Source organism: Lissotriton helveticus, chromosome 2_2, assembly GCF_964261635.1.
Source record: "Lissotriton helveticus chromosome 2_2, aLisHel1.1, whole genome shotgun sequence".
In the NCBI taxonomy this organism is placed as follows: Eukaryota; Metazoa; Chordata; class Amphibia; order Caudata; family Salamandridae; genus Lissotriton; species Lissotriton helveticus.
Genome location: NC_136060.1, coordinates 419,376,530 through 419,395,010, shown reverse-complemented (window position 1 = coordinate 419,395,010; position 18,481 = coordinate 419,376,530). Strand labels below are relative to the sequence as shown.

The window sequence follows — 18,481 nt, the reverse complement described above, 5'->3', positions numbered from 1 at the left end:
CATTTTAAACTGATGAAACCGACAGCTGTTAGTAACTATTTTCTGTATTGAGGTGATTGGTGTTTGACAATATAAGAGTTTTGTAAAATAGGGGGGTCTTTATGCAGTGAGGCTCGTTAGGCTTCACTATGTAATGATCTCCCAATACCCCAAACAGGTCCTTCAGATTAACACAAAGAATTCTCTCACTGAGTCCTGGTAGTGTGGCACTGAGCAGTCCTGCTTTACTACAGTAACACGTGTTAAGCATTCCAGAGTAACAACCTGGACGATAAATAATTGACAAGACTCAGAAGAAATCAGACACCAATTTATAACAATAAAGCCTATTTTTATATACGTTTAGACAACAATATGAACACAATTGGATGAATAACAGTTACAGATTTTAAAAGTAAAAGTAATTCAATTAATTTCACTCCTGCACAACTTTAATTTTGTGGTCAATGGGGAAATGAACTAGTGACAATCGGTCACTTGCAGGTTAAGTTCAGTGGAATACACATAGGCTGAAGGTGCCTCGGGTCCAAGGACTAGACTCGGACAGTCAGGATAAGTTACTTGCCTGTAATCCTAGTTCTCTTCCAGGGATATCCTCATCAAAGTCATAAGCACTGAATATTCCCGCCCATGTGCGGGGAACCCCGGAAATAATATAAAAATTTTATATGGAAATCACATATATCTAGCTCCACATATATGTATGCACATAGATCTTTTTTTCGCACACCAATGCAGCCCCAAAACGGAGGCTAAACAATGTAATTACCCATATAGAGACTGTATTTGCAAGCATATATAAAACACATTAGGTCAAATAGCACTTGGACTCTGTGTTTTAATGAGCAAAACTCGTATATCATGAAAACTGCAAATAAACTAGACATTGATAACCTACAGGCTGCATTGTAAAACAATAGCATAGAAAATGAAAGCATTTTCAACAAAAAACTGGCACCGTGCCTTTAAGGCAGCCATGACCCCTGGCTTCCCATCATGCCTCATGGGTAACAGTTAGGTCAGTTGTTCTTTGCATAACCCTGAAAGTCAGGGCTCGACAAAAACCATAAACGCTTTGACATCATCTCATTTACCCGGGGAGGCGGGTGGGTTGCTTATGACTTTGATGAGGATACCGCTGGAAGAGAACTAGGATTACATGTAAGTAACTTATCCTTATCTTCCAGGGATCCTCATCAATAGTCATAAGCACTGAATAGAATAGCAAGCCCATCAACCACCTGCAGGTAAATGAGAAAAACATGGCCCAACCAAAAACTAACAGCCGAAATCAGCCATTAAGCAGATTCTGCAAGGAGGCCTGGCCTACTTGGGTATCTGCTCTAGTGTCTGAATCTAGACAGTAGTGTCTGGTAAATGTATGGACGGACCTCCAGGTCGCCGCCTTACAAATCTCAGATATGGACACATTATGAAGAAAAGCTGTAGTAGCCGCTTTTCCTCTGGTGGAATGTGCTTTGGGAGAAAACCCCAGGGTCTTCTGCGCCAATTGGTAAGCAAGTTTGATACATGAAACTATCCACCTGGAGATGGAACGTTTCGAAGCTGCATAACCAGATCTGATCGACCCATAGTTGATCAGATTTGCTTATAGATTTGGACCGATCTAGATAGAATTTTAAAACCCTTTTCAGGTCCAAAGAATGCAAGGCCCTCTCAGCTGGAGTGGAGGGATTGGGAAAAAAGGTGGATAGAGAGATGGTCTGGTTCACATGGAAATCTGACACCACCTTAGGAAGAAAAGAGGGATGTGTCCTCAAAACCACCCTACTTAAATGGAAAACTGTGTATGGCTCTTTGGAACAGAGAGCTTGAATCTCGCTCACCATGCGAGCTGACATGATCGCTACCAAAAAAGCAGCCTTCCAAGAAACATGCTGCAAGGTTGCTTTATGAATGGGTTCGAAAGGAGGAACCATCATTTTCGATAGCACCAGGATCAACTCCCAGGGAGGTGACAGAGGTCGTACCTGAGGGTAGACCTTCAAGCCCTGCAGAAAATCTTTCACAGCTTGTAATTGGAAAAAAGAAGGTTGGGAAGGTGAGCGCCTATAAGCTGTTATAGCTGCTAAGTGCACCTTAATGGAATTAAATTTCAACCCTGCTTTAGCCAGATATAATAGGCAAGGGAGAATGACCTCTTCCTGACCCTTGATAGGATGACAATTGTTCTACACACACCACATCTAGAAACGCTTCCACTTGCATGCATAGGAATGCCTTGAGGAAGGACGTCTCGCTCATTTCAAAATGGACATGCAGTCCTGCGGCAGTCCTAGGTGGCCGTATTGTATGACCTCAGGAGCCATGCTGCCAAGTTCAGTGACGGAAGGTTGGGATGATGAATCCTCCCGTTCATCTTGGATAGCAGGTCAGGCCTGCAGGGCAGCTTCCTGTGAGGACACTGACAGATGTAGAAGGTCCGTGTACCACCACATTCTCGGCCAGTCTGGGGCAATGAGAATCATCTTTGTGTACGAGTGAGCTAGCTTGCTCACCACCTTCGGGATCAGCGGAAGGGGTGGAAAGGCGTACACAAATTCCCCTGACCGGTCTATCAAAAGGGCTTTCCCTTTCGATCCTGATCGGAAGAACCTTGAGGCGAAGTCTCAGCATTTGGTATTTTCGTCGTTCACGAAGGAGATCTACGGTGGGACGACCCCATGACTGGAAGATGTTTTCGACTACCTCATCATTGAGAATCCAGTCCTCTCGGTCTTCGAAATGCCGGCTTACAGCGTCCGCTCTCACGCTCTGTTCTCCTGGGAGATGGACTGCTGTGACTGATAGATTCCGAGCCAGGAGCCAATGCCACATATTTTGTGCCTCCAAGGAAAGGCTGCGTGAGCGTGTTCCTCTCTGTTTGTTCAAGTAGTACATTGTGGTGGTGTTGTCCTTTTGTACTAACACTGATGGTGCTTTAATCGAGGGCAAGAAAGCTTTGAGGGCTAGATGGACTGCCCTCAGCTCCAACATGTTGATGTGGTATGATCGCTCTTTGGGAGACCACAGCCCTTGCGCCTGGAGAGGACCCATGTGTGCCCCCCAGCCTTGTAGAAAGGCATCTGTGATCAGCGTCTGAGCAGGTGGAGGTTGATGGAACGGAATTCCGACTTGCATATTTCGTCTTTTCATCCACCAAGGCATGGACTCTCGTGCTGCGTTTGACAAAGCTATCTTGTCGTCCCAGCGAGCTGACTGCTGGTCCCACTTGTCCTCCAGATCCTGCTGGAGAGGACGCATCCGTAGTCTGGCATTGGGGACCAGAAAAATGCAGATGCCTTTGACCCTAGCAGGGAGGCAATCCTTCGCACCGTCCGATCCTTGTTCCGTAGAACCAGTTGGTGTTTCTGAATGATGGAACACTGTATCTCCTCCGAAGGAAACACTTTTCCTGCCTCGGAGTCTAGCAGAAATCCTAGGAAATGTATTTTCCCTGTCGGCTGTGAAGTTGACTTGTTGAAATTCACATGTAGACCCAACCGGTAGCATAGATTGATGCAGCTCATAAAGTGGTTACTTACACGGTCTGGGGAAGGACCCTTCAACAGCCAGTCGTCCAAATATGGTTACACGAAGACACCCATGCGGCGCAGAAAGGCTGCCACCACCGCAATTAATTTCGTGAACACCCGGGGGCTGACTTCAACCCGAATGGGAGGACTTTGAACTGGTAACGAGAGGTCCCCACCCGGAACCGGAGGAATTGTCTGTGAGCTATCGGGACATGGAAGTATGCATCTTGTAGGTCCAGCGAACACATCCAATCCCCCTGCCTGAGATGTGGATATATTTGATGAAGCGCCAACATGCAAAACTTTTTTTTTTTGACAGATTGAGTGTCCACAAGTCCAGAATGGGTCTGTACTCTGCTTTCTTGGCCCTTTTTCTTGACCAGGAAGTATCTTGAATAAACTCCTTTCTCTCTTTAAATATTGGTACCCTCTGGATTGCTGATTTTTTGAGAAAGGTGGCCACCTCTTTTTGTAGGAGTTTTAACTGATGTCCTGATGTTGGCATTGGAGGGATAGAGGGAGGCCGATGTTGAAAGCGAAGAGAGTAACCATTCGGAAGCGTAGCTAACACCCAGCGATCTTTTGTAATGGCACGCCACTCTTCCATATGATTCGCGATGCTCCCCCCCACTGGAGTGGTCAACGGCGCTGGGGGAAGAAGAACTCATGGTTAGGATTGTGTCTTGTTGGAGTTGTTGCCTTGACGCCGATTTCATCCACCTCGAGGAACGCCTGCCTCTGTATTGTGATTTTTGCTGCCCGTTGGTCTTTAATCTTCTGCCACGGAGGGGTTTGAACCCTCTGTTGAGAAGATCGCTTATTGTAGGGGCAGAACCTTTTACGGAACTCTTTTTTCTTTTCAAGACCAACAGTCTTTAGAGTGTCCAATTCAGTTTTCATACGCTGCATTTCTTCATCAGTGTGTGAACTGAATAAAGATGACCCAGAGAAAGGTAGGTTCATGATACAGGACTGCGCTTCTGGCTTTAGGGCGGTAAGACGCAACCAAGATGACCTCCTTGCGCATACCCCATGAGCATATCCATGCGCCGAAAGGGTACCTCCGTCAGCTGCAGAGCTAAAGATCTGATTGGAGACCTGGCTGCCCTCCGTAAGGATTTCTTCAAAATCCCTGCGATCCTCTTGAGGGAGTTTCTCAATGAAGCGTTGTAGGAAATCCCACAGGGATCTATCATAGCGACCCAGTAGCGCTTCCACATTGGATACTTTCAGCAAGGAGGCAGAAGTGCGCATACCCTCCGTCCCCAGGAGTCTAGCGTCTTGCTCTACTTGTCTGGTGGTACAGTGGAGGAAGATGCCACAGCATGCGTCTTTCACCGCTGCGATTATTTCTGAATACGGGGGAGGGTCGGCTCTGAGGAAGAGTAGATCCTCCTCTGGCGAGCGATATTTTTTGAGAATCCTCGCTGGAACAGATTTTATTGTCGCTGGCGTGAGGAATACGTCCATGACTGGTTCTATGATACCCGGAACCAAGGGAAGCAGAGGTTTGGCCGCTGCCTTGTGATGCAGTGTTTCGAAAATCACTGACGACTTGGTCTGGCAAGCTGTCATGGGAATCCCCAGCTTAAGTGCCTCTCTGCCTAAAATGTCTTGAAAAGTGAAGATGTCCTCCACTGGAGAGATTCTTGACGTTGGACTGTCGGTCAGTGTTGCAGAATAGTCTCTATGTGAGTGAGTAGAAGATGAGGAAGAAGTAGGAGATCTGCGTGCTCTTCTCCTGCTCCTTGACCTGGATCTCCGTCTGCTTCAGCGCACCGGGATGCAAGTTCACTCTCTGGGCCTGGAAGGAGGTCGAGGTCGATCCCGTTCAACTTGATGGGTTAAACGAGCTGCTGTATCTTTGTCGGGAGCCTAGTGATGTAATGGCCTGTACCATCTAGGTGACAACCTGATGGAAGGCAACTTATGTCTTTCTCTCCTCTCAGGGGAACGTGCTGGAGGAGATGGGTTCACCTCTTCATGCAGTGACCTTGCTGGTGAATGTCCTGACAGTGCACTGTCAGGAGATTACAACCTCCGGGGACCTAGATGTTGATCCACGGTGAGAGTTATGAGAGCCTAAGGGAGATGACAATAGGCTCACTGGAGGAAAGGCCTCTCCTGAAGGGCACTTAGAGTGAGATCTGGAGCGACTCTGTGGTGCCTGTTGTCTTGACGGAGACACCTGCCTTGAAGAAGAAGACCTCTTCTTAGAAGGTGGGCTCGAGCGTACATGAGCACGTCCCTTTGACTTAGAGCGCCTCTCGGACGCCAATGCCGCTTCCTTTTGACATAAACTTTGAAGATCTCTGCTTCGGTGATGGTCCGGTGACTGAGTTGTCAAACTCTACATCGTTCTTACAGGAGTCTTCTGCGGTATGCTGGGTCAACATATGCCTCGACGCGGAAGGTGGTGACTGGTGTCTCGACGCCGAAGACTGGTGAATCATCCTTGGCGGAGACCTGTGACTCGACGTCGAATGTCGTTGAGACGCCGGCGAACGCCAGTGATAAGGCATCAACGGAGCTCTGTGTGTCGACGTCGAACGCCGTTGCGACGACGTAGCCCTGTGCCTCGACGCCTAACGCCGGTGCGTCAACGGAGCGATCTGCCTCGACGGCGTATGCCCACCAGGCGACGACGGAGACCTGCCTCTCGATGTTGAACACCGCCTGGTTGATGTCAACGGAGGTACCTGAATTCTCGACGTCGAAGTCTTCGATGCTGTTTTCGTCGTCGCCGGCAGACTCGACGCAGATACCGACGCCGACTGAGAACAGGTTGGGACTTCTCGCGACGTCGACCGGGTTCTCCTCTTCTGCTGCCTTTTAGGAGACCTACCTCTTTTCAGAGAGGCCATAAATACGAATTCTCTCTCTGTCTTTGAGGGTTCTCCATGACAAGTTCTTACAGTGATGACAGCTGTCTGAAGTATGTGTCTCAGGGAGACAGAGGATACACACAGGGTGTCAGTCCTGGCCTTCTTTTTGCCACAGGAAGGGCAAGGATCGAAGAGGGAAAGCATTTTGACAAAAATAAACCTTTTTTGAAAAACAAAAAAGGCAGCCTTTTTTTGAAAAACAAAAAAAGCAGCACCAGCACTCTAAAGTCCAAAGACGTCAGAGTGAAAGTGAAAAACTTGAAGAATATCAAGATATTTTTGACAGAAAGTCAAAAAAGGTAGGAGCTAAAAAAAACAGGGTCCTGACTGAAGGAGCCGGAAAGAACAACTGACCTGTCACCCCTGAGGCATGATGGGAAGCCAGGGGTCATGGCTGCCTTAAAGGCATGGTGCCAGTTTTTTGTTGAAAATGCTTTCATTTTCTATGCTATTGTTTTGCAATGCAGCCTGTAGGCTAACAATGTCTAGTTTATTTGCAGTTTTCATGATATAGGAGTGTTTTGCTCATTAAAACACAGAGTTCAAGTGCTATTTGACCTAATGTGTTTTTTATATGCTTGCAAATACAGTCTCTATATGGGTAATTACATTGTTTAGCCTCCGTTTTGGGGCTGCATTGGTGTGAGAAAAATGATATATGTACATACATATATGTGGAGTTAGATGTATGTGATTTCCATATAAAATGTCTATATTATTTCCGGGGTCCCCGCACACTGGCGGGAATATTCAGTGCTTATGACTTTGAAGAGGATCCCCTGGAAGAGAAGTTGATTATTACCTGGCTCCTAGGGCCTGGGCACAGAGGTGTCCTGGCTGTCCTTGGTGCTGAAGCGGGAGCTGCAGGATGATGGTTTTACCGCTTAGACGTTGCTGGTGAGGAAAAGGGGTGCAAAATCACAACAGGGCCACGGGGGGACGTCATGTTGAAAATGCTCCAGGGTTCCCTCAGGGCACAGCATTGAGCAACGGTAGTGGTAGCCGGACAGGCCACCAACAAGCCTTGGCAGCAGCAAGCTTAGCCTAGGGTCACTTCAAGGTCCTGTAGTCTTGGGGAAAACGGTAGCAGCCTGAAACTTGCTGGAGGTCAGGACTATGTTTCCCACAATACACTATACTATTTACTTCTGGGCAATTCCCTCAGGGGGCCAGATGGCTAGTGATTCTTTAGATCCGGGTGCAGTTCTTGCCTGCAGGAGGCTAGTACCTCTAGTCCAAGGGAGTTCTGGAGTTGCAGAGAGATTCCACTTTCCTTTGGAACTGGTCTCTAGTCCAGGACGAGACAAAGTCATGTAGTTGCAGGGTGTCACCTTTTTCTGTGCTGGTCCTGAAGTCGCAGTCTTTTGCAACCAAAGAACTGAGGTCCTGGTGCCAGGGGAGCACCTTAAATCCTAGATTTAGGGGTGTAGGAACTAGTAGTCAATGGGCTACTCTACCCAGCAACCCTTATCTGACGATTTCCTGAATAGTGTGGCATCTATTACTATCCAAAAGCCTCTATTTTGCCACTTTTAAAAATAGCAGATGACGTAGCCCACCTTAGGTGTGTTAATAGCCTTCTGGGTTGTATGCCTAATGACCAGGGCTCGAAAAATCCACTCACCCACTCGTATTTGCTAACCAGATTTAAATTAGGGCGAGCTATTTTTAAGTCCTACTCGTCCTTTAGTAGGAAAATAAACTGACTTTTGACCGTCTCTGAAAGCAGAGGGAATGTGACAAGAGATCAAGATTTAAAGGCATCTTTATTGCTCACAAAGTAAATGAGCAATAAAAATGCCTTTAAATCGTGTTAACTTATCAAATTTTTTTGCTTTCATAGACAGAGGTCAAGTGCATTTCAGTTAGGTCGAGTAGATTTTGTAGGTTACTAGCCCTGCAGGTCTAGTAAAAAATTAAATGATTTGTCGAGCCCTGATGACAATCTAATTTTCCCACCTGTCCAGGTTGCAAATGTGGCTGGGGCTGGGCGTTGGCGTTTTGCCCCTTTGCGAGGCAGCCTGGTTACAGATCTGAGAGAGTGGGATCCTTGAAGTCTACTGCCTTGATGTGCCACTTCACAGGAAGGTGACTCTTCCCGCACAGGCAGGACTTTGTTTCAGACTCCTGGGAGTTTTCAGCTTGCAGACTATCCGTCAGGGCACAGAAAATGCTAGGTCAAACAGGTGGTCAACCTCTTAGTCACCTCGGTTAATGACACATTAAATCAAACCCTGAGGAAGAGTTGTGTTTGATCAAACAAGTTGTTTGAAACCAAAAATTACACTTTTCAGTGGGGCCATAAACGATCTGGTGACCTGGGGTAGCATGGGTGACATTTATAGTAGTCCTTAATGGAAAGAGGCGGCTATAGGGACACAAAAGCTTGCACTTGGGTGTCCACACCTTTAATATAATGCACTCTGCCTCCTGGGCTTAGGAGGCCTACCTGAGAGGTGACTGGCATATTAAATATAGTGCTGTGACTTTGCTAATCTTGATGAGGGCAAATTATAGTTTGAGCAGTTCAAACTGCTCCTGCAGGGGGGTAAAGTCCTTGCCAACTGGGGTTACCAATTCCCATGCATCATATTTTAGGGAGAGAGCACTGAAGCTGGGGCCTGGTTAGCAGGCTCCAGTGCACTTTCAGAGTCAAAACTATTGGCAGTGGAGAAAAAAGTGTGGGAGTGATTATACAAAAAGGGCACTTTCCTACAAGTTTCTAAAAATGCAATCAAAATATTATGAACAGATATCGATTACCAAAATATCATAAAAGAATTTATAGAAAAGTTACATTTTATTTACGTTAACTGAACGCCTATCTTTAATATTTGTGCATCTTCCAGGTATGCTTATTTGAAGTTAATATTAACGGTATACTTACCATTATATAGTCATTTCATGATTTTTTATTAGTCAATATTTTGCAAGTCAAAATCGTGACATACATCCGAGTGGTGTCTATAAGTAATCCTACCAGATGTGATCACTTGCGATTGTGTTTGATGTGGTCACTGCTGCAACAATGGTCCAAGCAATTACTTACTATAGACTACTGTACTAAAGCATAGCAATTAGGCAAAAGTGTAATACACGCTCACATTGTATCGGTTATCGGTAGCTATAGTTACCTGATCACAGTTGACTTCTAGAATCTTTGAGCTAGAATCACAATTTACAACTCTTGCTGTGAACCATTGTGTTGAGGGGTCCAAACTGTAGACTCGAATTTTCGAGCCAATTAGGCTTCTGGTGCCTTAAACAAATAAAACAAAAAGTCATATTCGGGAACCTTACCTTTAAAAGTAGAAAATAAATAGAGCCCTCAATTAAGTTAATTACTGATAACCATGGTGTTATGTGCAATACATTGCAACTAGGCATTTATCCATGATTAAAAATAATACCTTCAATAATACCCTCTCTTCTAAAAAATGTTGCTGATTAACAACCATGAAACAGTAATGAAGATTCACTGACCTCCTGAACCAGCAGCAGTGCTGATGAAGCCTTCCTTGCTCCTTCTGCTAAATGAGGAACTTTCACCCTTTCCCCTGCCTGCCAATCCCCATTTGAGCTTAACCCCCTGCACACAGCTGTCTATGGATCATCATCTCCCCCAGTCTTGTGACTGATTCTAATTAGCAAGCGGCCCAGTTCCCATTTATACAGCTACAAACATGCATATTCTCCATCTTGCCATGCAGCTGAGATTATGAGAGGTCTACAAATATTATGGCTATATGGTACTACTTAGCATGTTTTCTGAAAATTAAGTGGTAACGTTGAAAAGCAAGTTTCTGAGCAAATCAAGGAGAAACACATTTCACATATTGGGCTGCTGCTCCAGAGGGCACAGGCCTGCACATGAACACAGCACATTCTAATTTCATGAAACAGGTACTGCGAGGAGAAAGGCATTTGAGGAGAGTATACATCTAGAAAAAGAACATTTAAGATTAGCCTTCAGGAAAGGCAGCAATGGTACATTCCTGGTTTATACTGACAGGAGCTGTACACTAAACTTTCTCCTCCACTAGTAGCACAGCCAGTGCAGACTTCGAAGCATTAGCAAGTTGTCCTCTTATCTGGGTGGATCCGTCACTACTCTAGTAACTGCATACTAGAGCCTCTGCAGCAACACTAGAAGCCATCCAGAATGGCAACAAGTACAGATTTGCTGGTATTACAAGCAATGGACAGCACCAAGTCAGATAAGTCTTTTCCCTACAGGACTTGCCCCCCACGAACATTGGGTGCAGATCCTGAGGAAGGACAGGATCGCCTATTACTGTCTTTGTGTGAGCGTATTACGGGGGATTACCGGACAAGATGCAGTCACTTTGCTGCCTTGCATATCGGTCTATGTCAAGATAAGGAGACTGACATGCTTCAAGCTGAGGACGTTGCGATGCAACGGAGGTGGGAACAGGCCCCTCCTCTCGAGCAACAGAACGTGGGTGGGGAAGCAGAAGGACATATCCAAGAGCTGGAGCACTGGAAGGAGTGGAATCAGAGTGAGAGCAGCACATGAAAGGGGAGAAGCACACAAACGAAACAGCAGCTAGGGGAGAGAATTACAAGTGACAAGAGAGCAACACTGAAGATGGAGAGGAGGGAGATGCACATGAGGCAGACAACTGGAATCCATGTGCTGGAACAATTTTTAGAATGACAGTGGTACCAACAATAGAATATCACAAAAGTCCTAAAGATTGTGGAAAATTAAAGTCTTAAACTAAGAACAAATGGAGCACATGAGCCCGGCCCAGTCAGCAGTAGTGATCTCGGTGTAGTATGTGTTGGGTGGTGCATTTTTGAGTACGCCATTGCAAATATTTTACTAACGTTTGTGTGGGTGGCGTACTTTCATTTATAAACCACATTTCCTCATGAAACTTATACTCAATTAGAACAGACATACATTTTACTGAAAACTAAACAGCGCACACAGAATGAGTTGGAAAACTGGTTTCAGGGACTATCAGCGCATCCCCAAGTAAAGTGTTGATTCGTTTTTATACTTTTAAAATATTTGTTTCTATCACACAGAATTAAAAAAAGGTTCCTAATTTGTGGTTTCCTAGCTGTGGATAGATATTTAAATATTTGTACAGTCAATTTGCAGGTATTTTAAAGTTGTTAGGCAAATAATGACATCATACGGCCTTTTTCACACTCCATACACCCCAGCAAGATTGTCACAGTTAACTTCACAAAATCCTCTCACTTTGCAGTTAAATAAAAGTAAACACCAATATCTCTTCTAAAAGAACAAGAATCAATTGGTCACAACACATCCTGAAATATAACCGGTCTTCGAAAGCACTGCTTTCACTTTCATCATTTCTGCTTAGTTATTTTGAGAGTCCGTCAGCACTCCCCTCCCTGCACTCTTACCTCTGGCGCCTAGGTGTCAACTTTGACAGAGCGCTTAAGCAAATAGAAAAAAGTAGACCCCTGAAACGGAGCAGTAAATAGGTAGAGAGGGCGAGACCAACAAGATGGACAGGGAAAGCCATCGATTAAGAATCAAGTAAATAAGTGACAAAGCCAACGAATAATAACCAATACAGGCTTTAAACACCAGTAAGACTTAAGTAAGAGGACACTAGGCGTTTTTCAATAATACCCTATGATTTCTGTAAATGCCAGCTGAAAAAGGAGTAGGTGGTATCCCAATCAAAACTTACCTTGAAACAAGTGGCTTTCATCCAAACTTTTATTGAGTAAATCTTGAATTTCTTCATTCACATTTCGATTATCCAGCAGGGAGTGCTTCAGACTGGACACATCCTATATGAAACAGTTACATGCCATTCACTTATTTATGAATAGCAAGACAGAATTTGTACTTGCAACACAAATAGCCACAGACGAGTCCTCAAAAATATCACTTTCAAATTCCAAAACAAGCCAACCTAAGGTGTAAAATTTGGACAGTCGCCCAGCTAAGGCTATTTCTCAATCAACGAAACAAAAACAGAATAGTTAACAATTCAAACTCACGTTTTATTATAGAAATTACTGTGATCTCCATTTCATACTAAAGATTAATGTTGTTTAAGTAACTATGCAAGACATGCTGTAAATCGGGAGTATCCAACATAGTTCCAGGGAAGCTAAATACAAGTAAGAGTTTTAGAACAACTTCTGACTACCTAAATGAGTTATTCAGTTTAATTGCACATGGACAGACGCTGGCTACGCTTGTTGTAAATATGCATTCATCATAACTTTTACAACATCTTTTAACACCTTCACTGCGGCGGCTTTTCCGCCGCAGTGCTAAACGGGCGGTGCGGCCGCACGGCGGCCGCACGCTGGTGACGGAACCGCTCCGTCATCAGCCGCGGTTGGGCTGTGCTCATGACGGAGCGGTTCCGTCATGGCCCCGCCCGCTCAATAGAACGCACAGCGCAGGCGCGGAATCCGCGCCGCGCAGGCGCAGCGGCAGGGCCATGACGGAACCGCTCCGTCATCAGCACAGCGGCACCGCAGCTGATGACGGAGCGGTTCCGTCATCAGCATCGAAAGGGTTAAGCTAAAAAAAACACCAGAAGTAGGTTTACAATCGCCCATTTTATATGGTAATCTCCTAGTACAATAGCTTGCTTACCCCAAAATGCTGCACAGCAAACCAATTATTGCCTAGATAACTGGAACTTTCATCAAAAGGAGGAAAAACTGGTGATTTGAGGGTTACAAAATCATTGCCTCATGCCAAGGATAAAACAAGCATTTACAATGCAACGGTCTCGGCATTGCAAAAGTTAGAGCTATTAGCATTGTACATGAACGCGAGTAAATAAACGAGCCCAGCAGCCTCGCCGGAAGTCAGGCAAAGTCGCCTGTGACGGGGGCGGGGCTGCATCCGGACCGGAAGAGAAGGCGGAGTGAAAGCGTCTTGCGACGCCAGAAGGAGAGCGGAGTCCCTCAGAATTCACCAGGTAAGTTGAAAAGGGCTGGGGGGGGGGGGGACGGGACTCGGTTCCCTCGTTGTGTGTGCGTGTGTGTGTGTGTGCGTGTGTGTGTGTGTGTGTGCGTGCGCGTGTGTGTGTATGCATGTGTGCGACGGCGGACTGGGGGGGGGGGGACTCGGTTCCCTCGTTGTGCGTGTGTGTGTGTGTATGCATGTGTGCGACGGCGGGGGAGAGGGAGGGTGCACTCGTGTGTGTATGTGAGCTGGGGGGGGTGTCTCTGTATGTATGTGCGTGTGTGCGCGCTTGTGTGTGTGTGTATGCGCGTGTGCTTCTCAGGAGACAGCGCCTGGCCACAGCGCTCGTTCGCGTGCGCGTGCCACTTTGAAATCGCCTCAAAGGCGATGCGCGCGGCCAGGATTGTCTCCTGGGAAGCACACACGCCGACAAAAGAGGCCGCTCAGGAGTCAGGACTCTAGGCCCTGGTGCCACTGCACCTACCCGCTACAGCAATGGAAGCTACGCCCCTGCTTGTGTGTGGTACAGATATATGTGCAGCTGCACATGAGAGAAGGCGAGTGGCACAATAGGGGGGTGTTCTAGGGTATTGGGAGGTGTGTAAGCTCGGAGTGGCGGATCCAAACACTGGGCAGGGCAAAGACTTCGGCTGGCACCACTTTCATCTCACTGTGCATTGCACTGAGATAACAAGCACCAGCACACACATTGCTTGAATAGAACAAAGAGTCGTGCAATGCACTAGCCGTGCGTTAATCTGCACGCTGAGCACAGCACCAATGGCAGAGCCCGATAAACAGCAGACCAATGAAGAAACTGCAAAGTGTTAGCGGTGCGGAGCAGCCTTCGCGGCACACGTGCGCAGGGGGCCCAGGGGAAGGGCTAGGGCATCTGTATCTGGTTTTCGCTGAACCTCGCGCCCATCCCTTCTTTCCAACCAAAACATGATAACTTATCAAACCTCATTTCTCACCCTCCCTTCGTAGCCCAGGCTCCACGAGCGTCCCAGAGTAGACCCCGTGCAGTAGCCGGGGGACAGGCAATGCTGTGCCCCCCGCCTGGACGCCCTGCTGGCCTGGCGCCCTCACAGTGGGCCGACCGGATGTGGACGCGCCTCCTCGACCGTCTATGCGGGGGGGGCGGTGAGCACTGTGCGCTTCATGGAATATGCCCCCCCTCCGAGTAGGTGATGTCCTCTGGCTTCAGCGACGGAGGCTTGGGGTAAAATGAGACGGTCACAACTGACGCACAAACCCTGTGGTCTTGAGCATGTCGGTGCTTCTCGCTGCAATACCGCGCCAAACACGGCTATTAACCGACTTACTGACAGCTTCCTTAGATAATTAGTCTTACTGAAAGCTACTTTCCGTCAGCGCTCAAATACAACGTACAATGCTGCAGCTTTAAGTACACTAAGGTCGCATACCACACTCCAGAGCCTGGTAGACCCGAAACTGTCGATGCTCTTGTAATGTAAACATTGCCCAAGCAGAGAGCATCGGGGAGTTCTCTGTACATTTGTATTGGCATTTAAGGCACTATGGTACAATCTAGGCTTTTGTATAAAAACAACAACCCACCCAAAACCAAGCAATGAACATTCTCCGGGTGAGGGCATCGTAAGTTAAATTTCGCAGTGTACAGTACAATACATGAACGCGAGTAAATAAACGAGCCCATCAGCCTCGCTGGAAGTCAGGCAAAGTCGCCTGTGACGGGGGCGGGGCTGCATCCGGACCGGAAGAGAAGGCGGAGTGAAAGCGTCTTGCGACGCCAGAAGGAGAGCGGAGTCCCTCAGACTTCACCAGGTAAGTTGAAAAGGGCTGGGGGGTGGGGACGGGTCTCGGTTCCCTCGTTGTGTGTGCGTGTGTGTGTGTGTGTGTGTGCGTGCGCGTGTGTGTGTATGCATGTGTGCGACGGCGGACTGGGGGGGGGGGGGAGACTCGGTTCCCTCGTTGTGCGTGTGTATGCATGTGTGCGACCGCGGGGGAGAGGGAGGGTGCACTCGTGTGTGTATGTGAGCTGGGGGGGTGTGTCTCTGTATGTATGTGCGTGCGTGTGTGGGCGCTTGTGTGTGTGTGTGTATGCGCATGCGTGTGTGCTTCTCAGGAGACAGCGCCTGGCCACAGCGCTCGTTCGCGTGCCACTTTGAAATCGCCTCAAAGGCGATGCGCGCGGCCAGGATTGTCTCCTGGGAAGCACACACGCCGACAAAAGAGCTTCGGCGGAGACGCGCTTCCGCGCGTTCAGCCGAGCCCTAAAAATGAATTCTAATTCAGTTTGCACAGACTTTATATCCAAGTAACAATGACTGATTAGCTGAAGAAAACACATGCACTTCACAATAATTTGTAAACCGAAGCCAGAGATGTGGAAATCTACACCAGAAGTTACACCAAATCAAGTTCAAGGAAAAGTTAATTAGGGCGTACAAGCAAACTGCTGAAATGTAACTGTGCTGTAGCTACACATTATGAAACTTGTTAAATAATCTGGATTTTCAAATTGAAGTGTAGAATAATTACCTGCAGAGGTTTTAAAAGGTGGTCAGACAGAAATGCTTTTCCATCTTCCCCGAGATACTGTACCACTGTAACAGTTCCCAATCCAACATTGTCCACCAAGCTTTTGTATTTCTGTTGTGCGGAAAAAAACAAAACGTTGCATTAGACTACTAATAGCCATTACATTATCTCAGTTGCTGCCAAGCAATTTACATCCGCACACCACTATTCAATACCAGAAAATGTAAGTGTCAAGAACTGGAAAAAAAATGCATGTCATAATCCACAAGCAGGTACAAGATTCAGACTATATTAAACAATTCGAATGCTTAGCTTCTGCATACAGAATTAAAAAAGTTACAATGAAAAAATTAAGAAGAGTACAATTTTCTTCATATTGTTAACTTCTGACAAGTCAAGGGAAGGTCAAGAACAAGGGAAGGAGGATTAAAGGGAAGCATTGAAGGCATAATCATTTCACTATTTTGCTCACAACCGTAGGGATGGCCACTTACTTCTGCCAACAGTTTAAGGAGAAGCAGCAGCTTTCAATTTGATGACTCAGGGTGCGTTTTGCTGTCACTTCTCCAAAAACATATTTTTTTGAATTATTACTCTTAACAGAAAGTTTGTCATAGTGATCTGAAACCTGGTTCCCAAGGAAATACACAGGCACTTCTCTGTTATTTACGATGAACCCGGATTTCATAATGTGGCCCAAAAAGTTTGGGAGGCTGTAGTTAACGAAGTCCACAGCCGAGTTATTATTATGGAGCGATAAATAGTTCCCTAAACACCCCCCAGCTGAGGAATGCATTTAATGAACTACACCAGAAGGGATGTTTAGGCCTTATGAACATTATTATTGATATGATATCCTTTCTGGCAGACAGACCACGGTAAGTGATACTGTTCATTTTTCATTAAAAAACATTTTAAAAAACGTAGCTCCCTTGTGGGGTTCCTAAGGGCAGCAGGTAGTTGCAGAGTCTTAATATACATCTACCTCCCTTGTGTAGCCTTATACGATTTTACAGCTTTGACTGCTATGCATATGCTGCCAAAATTATGTTAAAATTGTATCAGAGGCCCATTAATTCTGCTGGCGGGCTGAATGAAGGTCTCCTTGGAATTTAAAGTTGGATGACAAGAGTTTTTTTAAACATAGATGCAAGAAGGCAGAGATGAAATCACTGGACTCTGAAAACTGGCCTGTCTACTTAGAGCCTCCCCCTTACCAGTTACAAATGTTTAAGCCGGGGTAGCCCTTGCGGGAGATTTAAAATAAATACATTTTTAAGTAGTCCAAGCTTGATGTTCTGCTCCAAATCCAAAATATTTGGGAAACTGGCATTAGCATTGTAAAATCCTACTCCTGAAAGGAAGGCTTTGCCATGCTGTTGCAACATGCCTCTTTTCTCATATTGGTTACTGCAAAATGACCTTCCAGCAGTCTTCCTTAGCATAGAACCGATCGTTCAGGATTACCCAAGGATCATTGCAATCGACGTCTTGGCATGCAAATCCATCCATGATTTGTGAGAAGTTTTTAGGTCTCGCGCCGAGCGTTGCAGTGAGAGACCTCTTGAAAGGGCTTTTGAAAGCAACCCACATGCCTGTCCAGTCTTTGCTCTGCTCTGTCGAGGCCTGGAAGCATCCAGGACTGCAGGGAGCTCAACCTGACGCCCCTAAGGTTTCTATTTCACTGTTCGTTTATTCACAAAATTCATGTAGAATGAAATTATACCATTTCATCACGTCAAATCAACAGTCAAATACAAAAGACATTAATTTCATGTATTTGGAAATCAAAATAACAACTGCTTCCTAATAACATTAGAGACATGTTATAGAAATAATCACATAAGAAAAAAATCACATCAGAAAAACTTAATGACAAAGTATAACCAATATGTACATCATAAAAATCCAATGCATTTCGGGTTGCAAGGAACCCTTCATCAGGGATTAATGTATGAATACTGTTTTAATTCTTCTTGACTTTAAGCTCCGTGGCTGGACTCTACAATGCAAAGGATTAGGTTTAAGAGATTGACCAGAAAAGTAATAGGTAAAACACACAGATGATCAGTAGAATTTGCACATATCTAAGAGAAACTAAGAAAGAGAAAAGTGAAAGAAAGAAGAGGAAAAAGAAAGAATAAATAAAAGTGAGCCAATATAAACTGATGCGATTTGAAAAAGAGGCAATTCCGTGATGAATATACTGGTGACAAAGAATGGGTGAAGATTCAGTGAGGCACCACAGCATACCAGAACCGGTGCGTTAAGATCTACTGCAAACGGCGATCATTCGCCCGACGTACTCACGTGTGTTTACAATTTTTGCTCTGCCCATTCCCACTGTTGGCCAGCACGCGCAGCAGCAAGTGTGCTGGCCACCGATGGGAATGGGCGTGCCTTCGCCCCGCTCCTCTGTGGTGTGCCTGCCGCGCTCCCTCCCCCTCTCGCGCCTCTGTGGTGTGCGCGCACCACTAGTTGTTGAATTGCGGCACCCGCGCTTTACTTTTAACATTAAAAGTAAAGCGCGGGTTCCACGATTATATCAAAAGTAAAGAAATTGATTTTTTCTTCTAATGCTTTACTTTTGGTAT

The 18,481-nt window shown here is 46.0% G+C and overlaps 1 protein-coding gene across 2 annotated transcripts in view; it reads right to left on the bottom strand.

Moving 5' to 3' along the window:
• The window catches only part of KDM3A (lysine demethylase 3A), a 283,523-nt gene that overhangs the window by 182,420 nt on the left and 82,622 nt on the right, over positions 1-18,481 (bottom strand). For both annotated transcript variants that reach the window (XM_078678669.1, XM_078678670.1), the window contains exons 3-5: positions 15,888-15,998; positions 12,118-12,220; positions 9,556-9,680 (exon numbers count right to left, since the gene is read on the bottom strand). In XM_078678669.1, the coding sequence (XP_078534795.1) occupies positions 9,556-9,680; positions 12,118-12,220; positions 15,888-15,998 (339 nt within the window). The remainder of the gene's footprint in view (positions 1-9,555; positions 9,681-12,117; positions 12,221-15,887; positions 15,999-18,481) is intronic.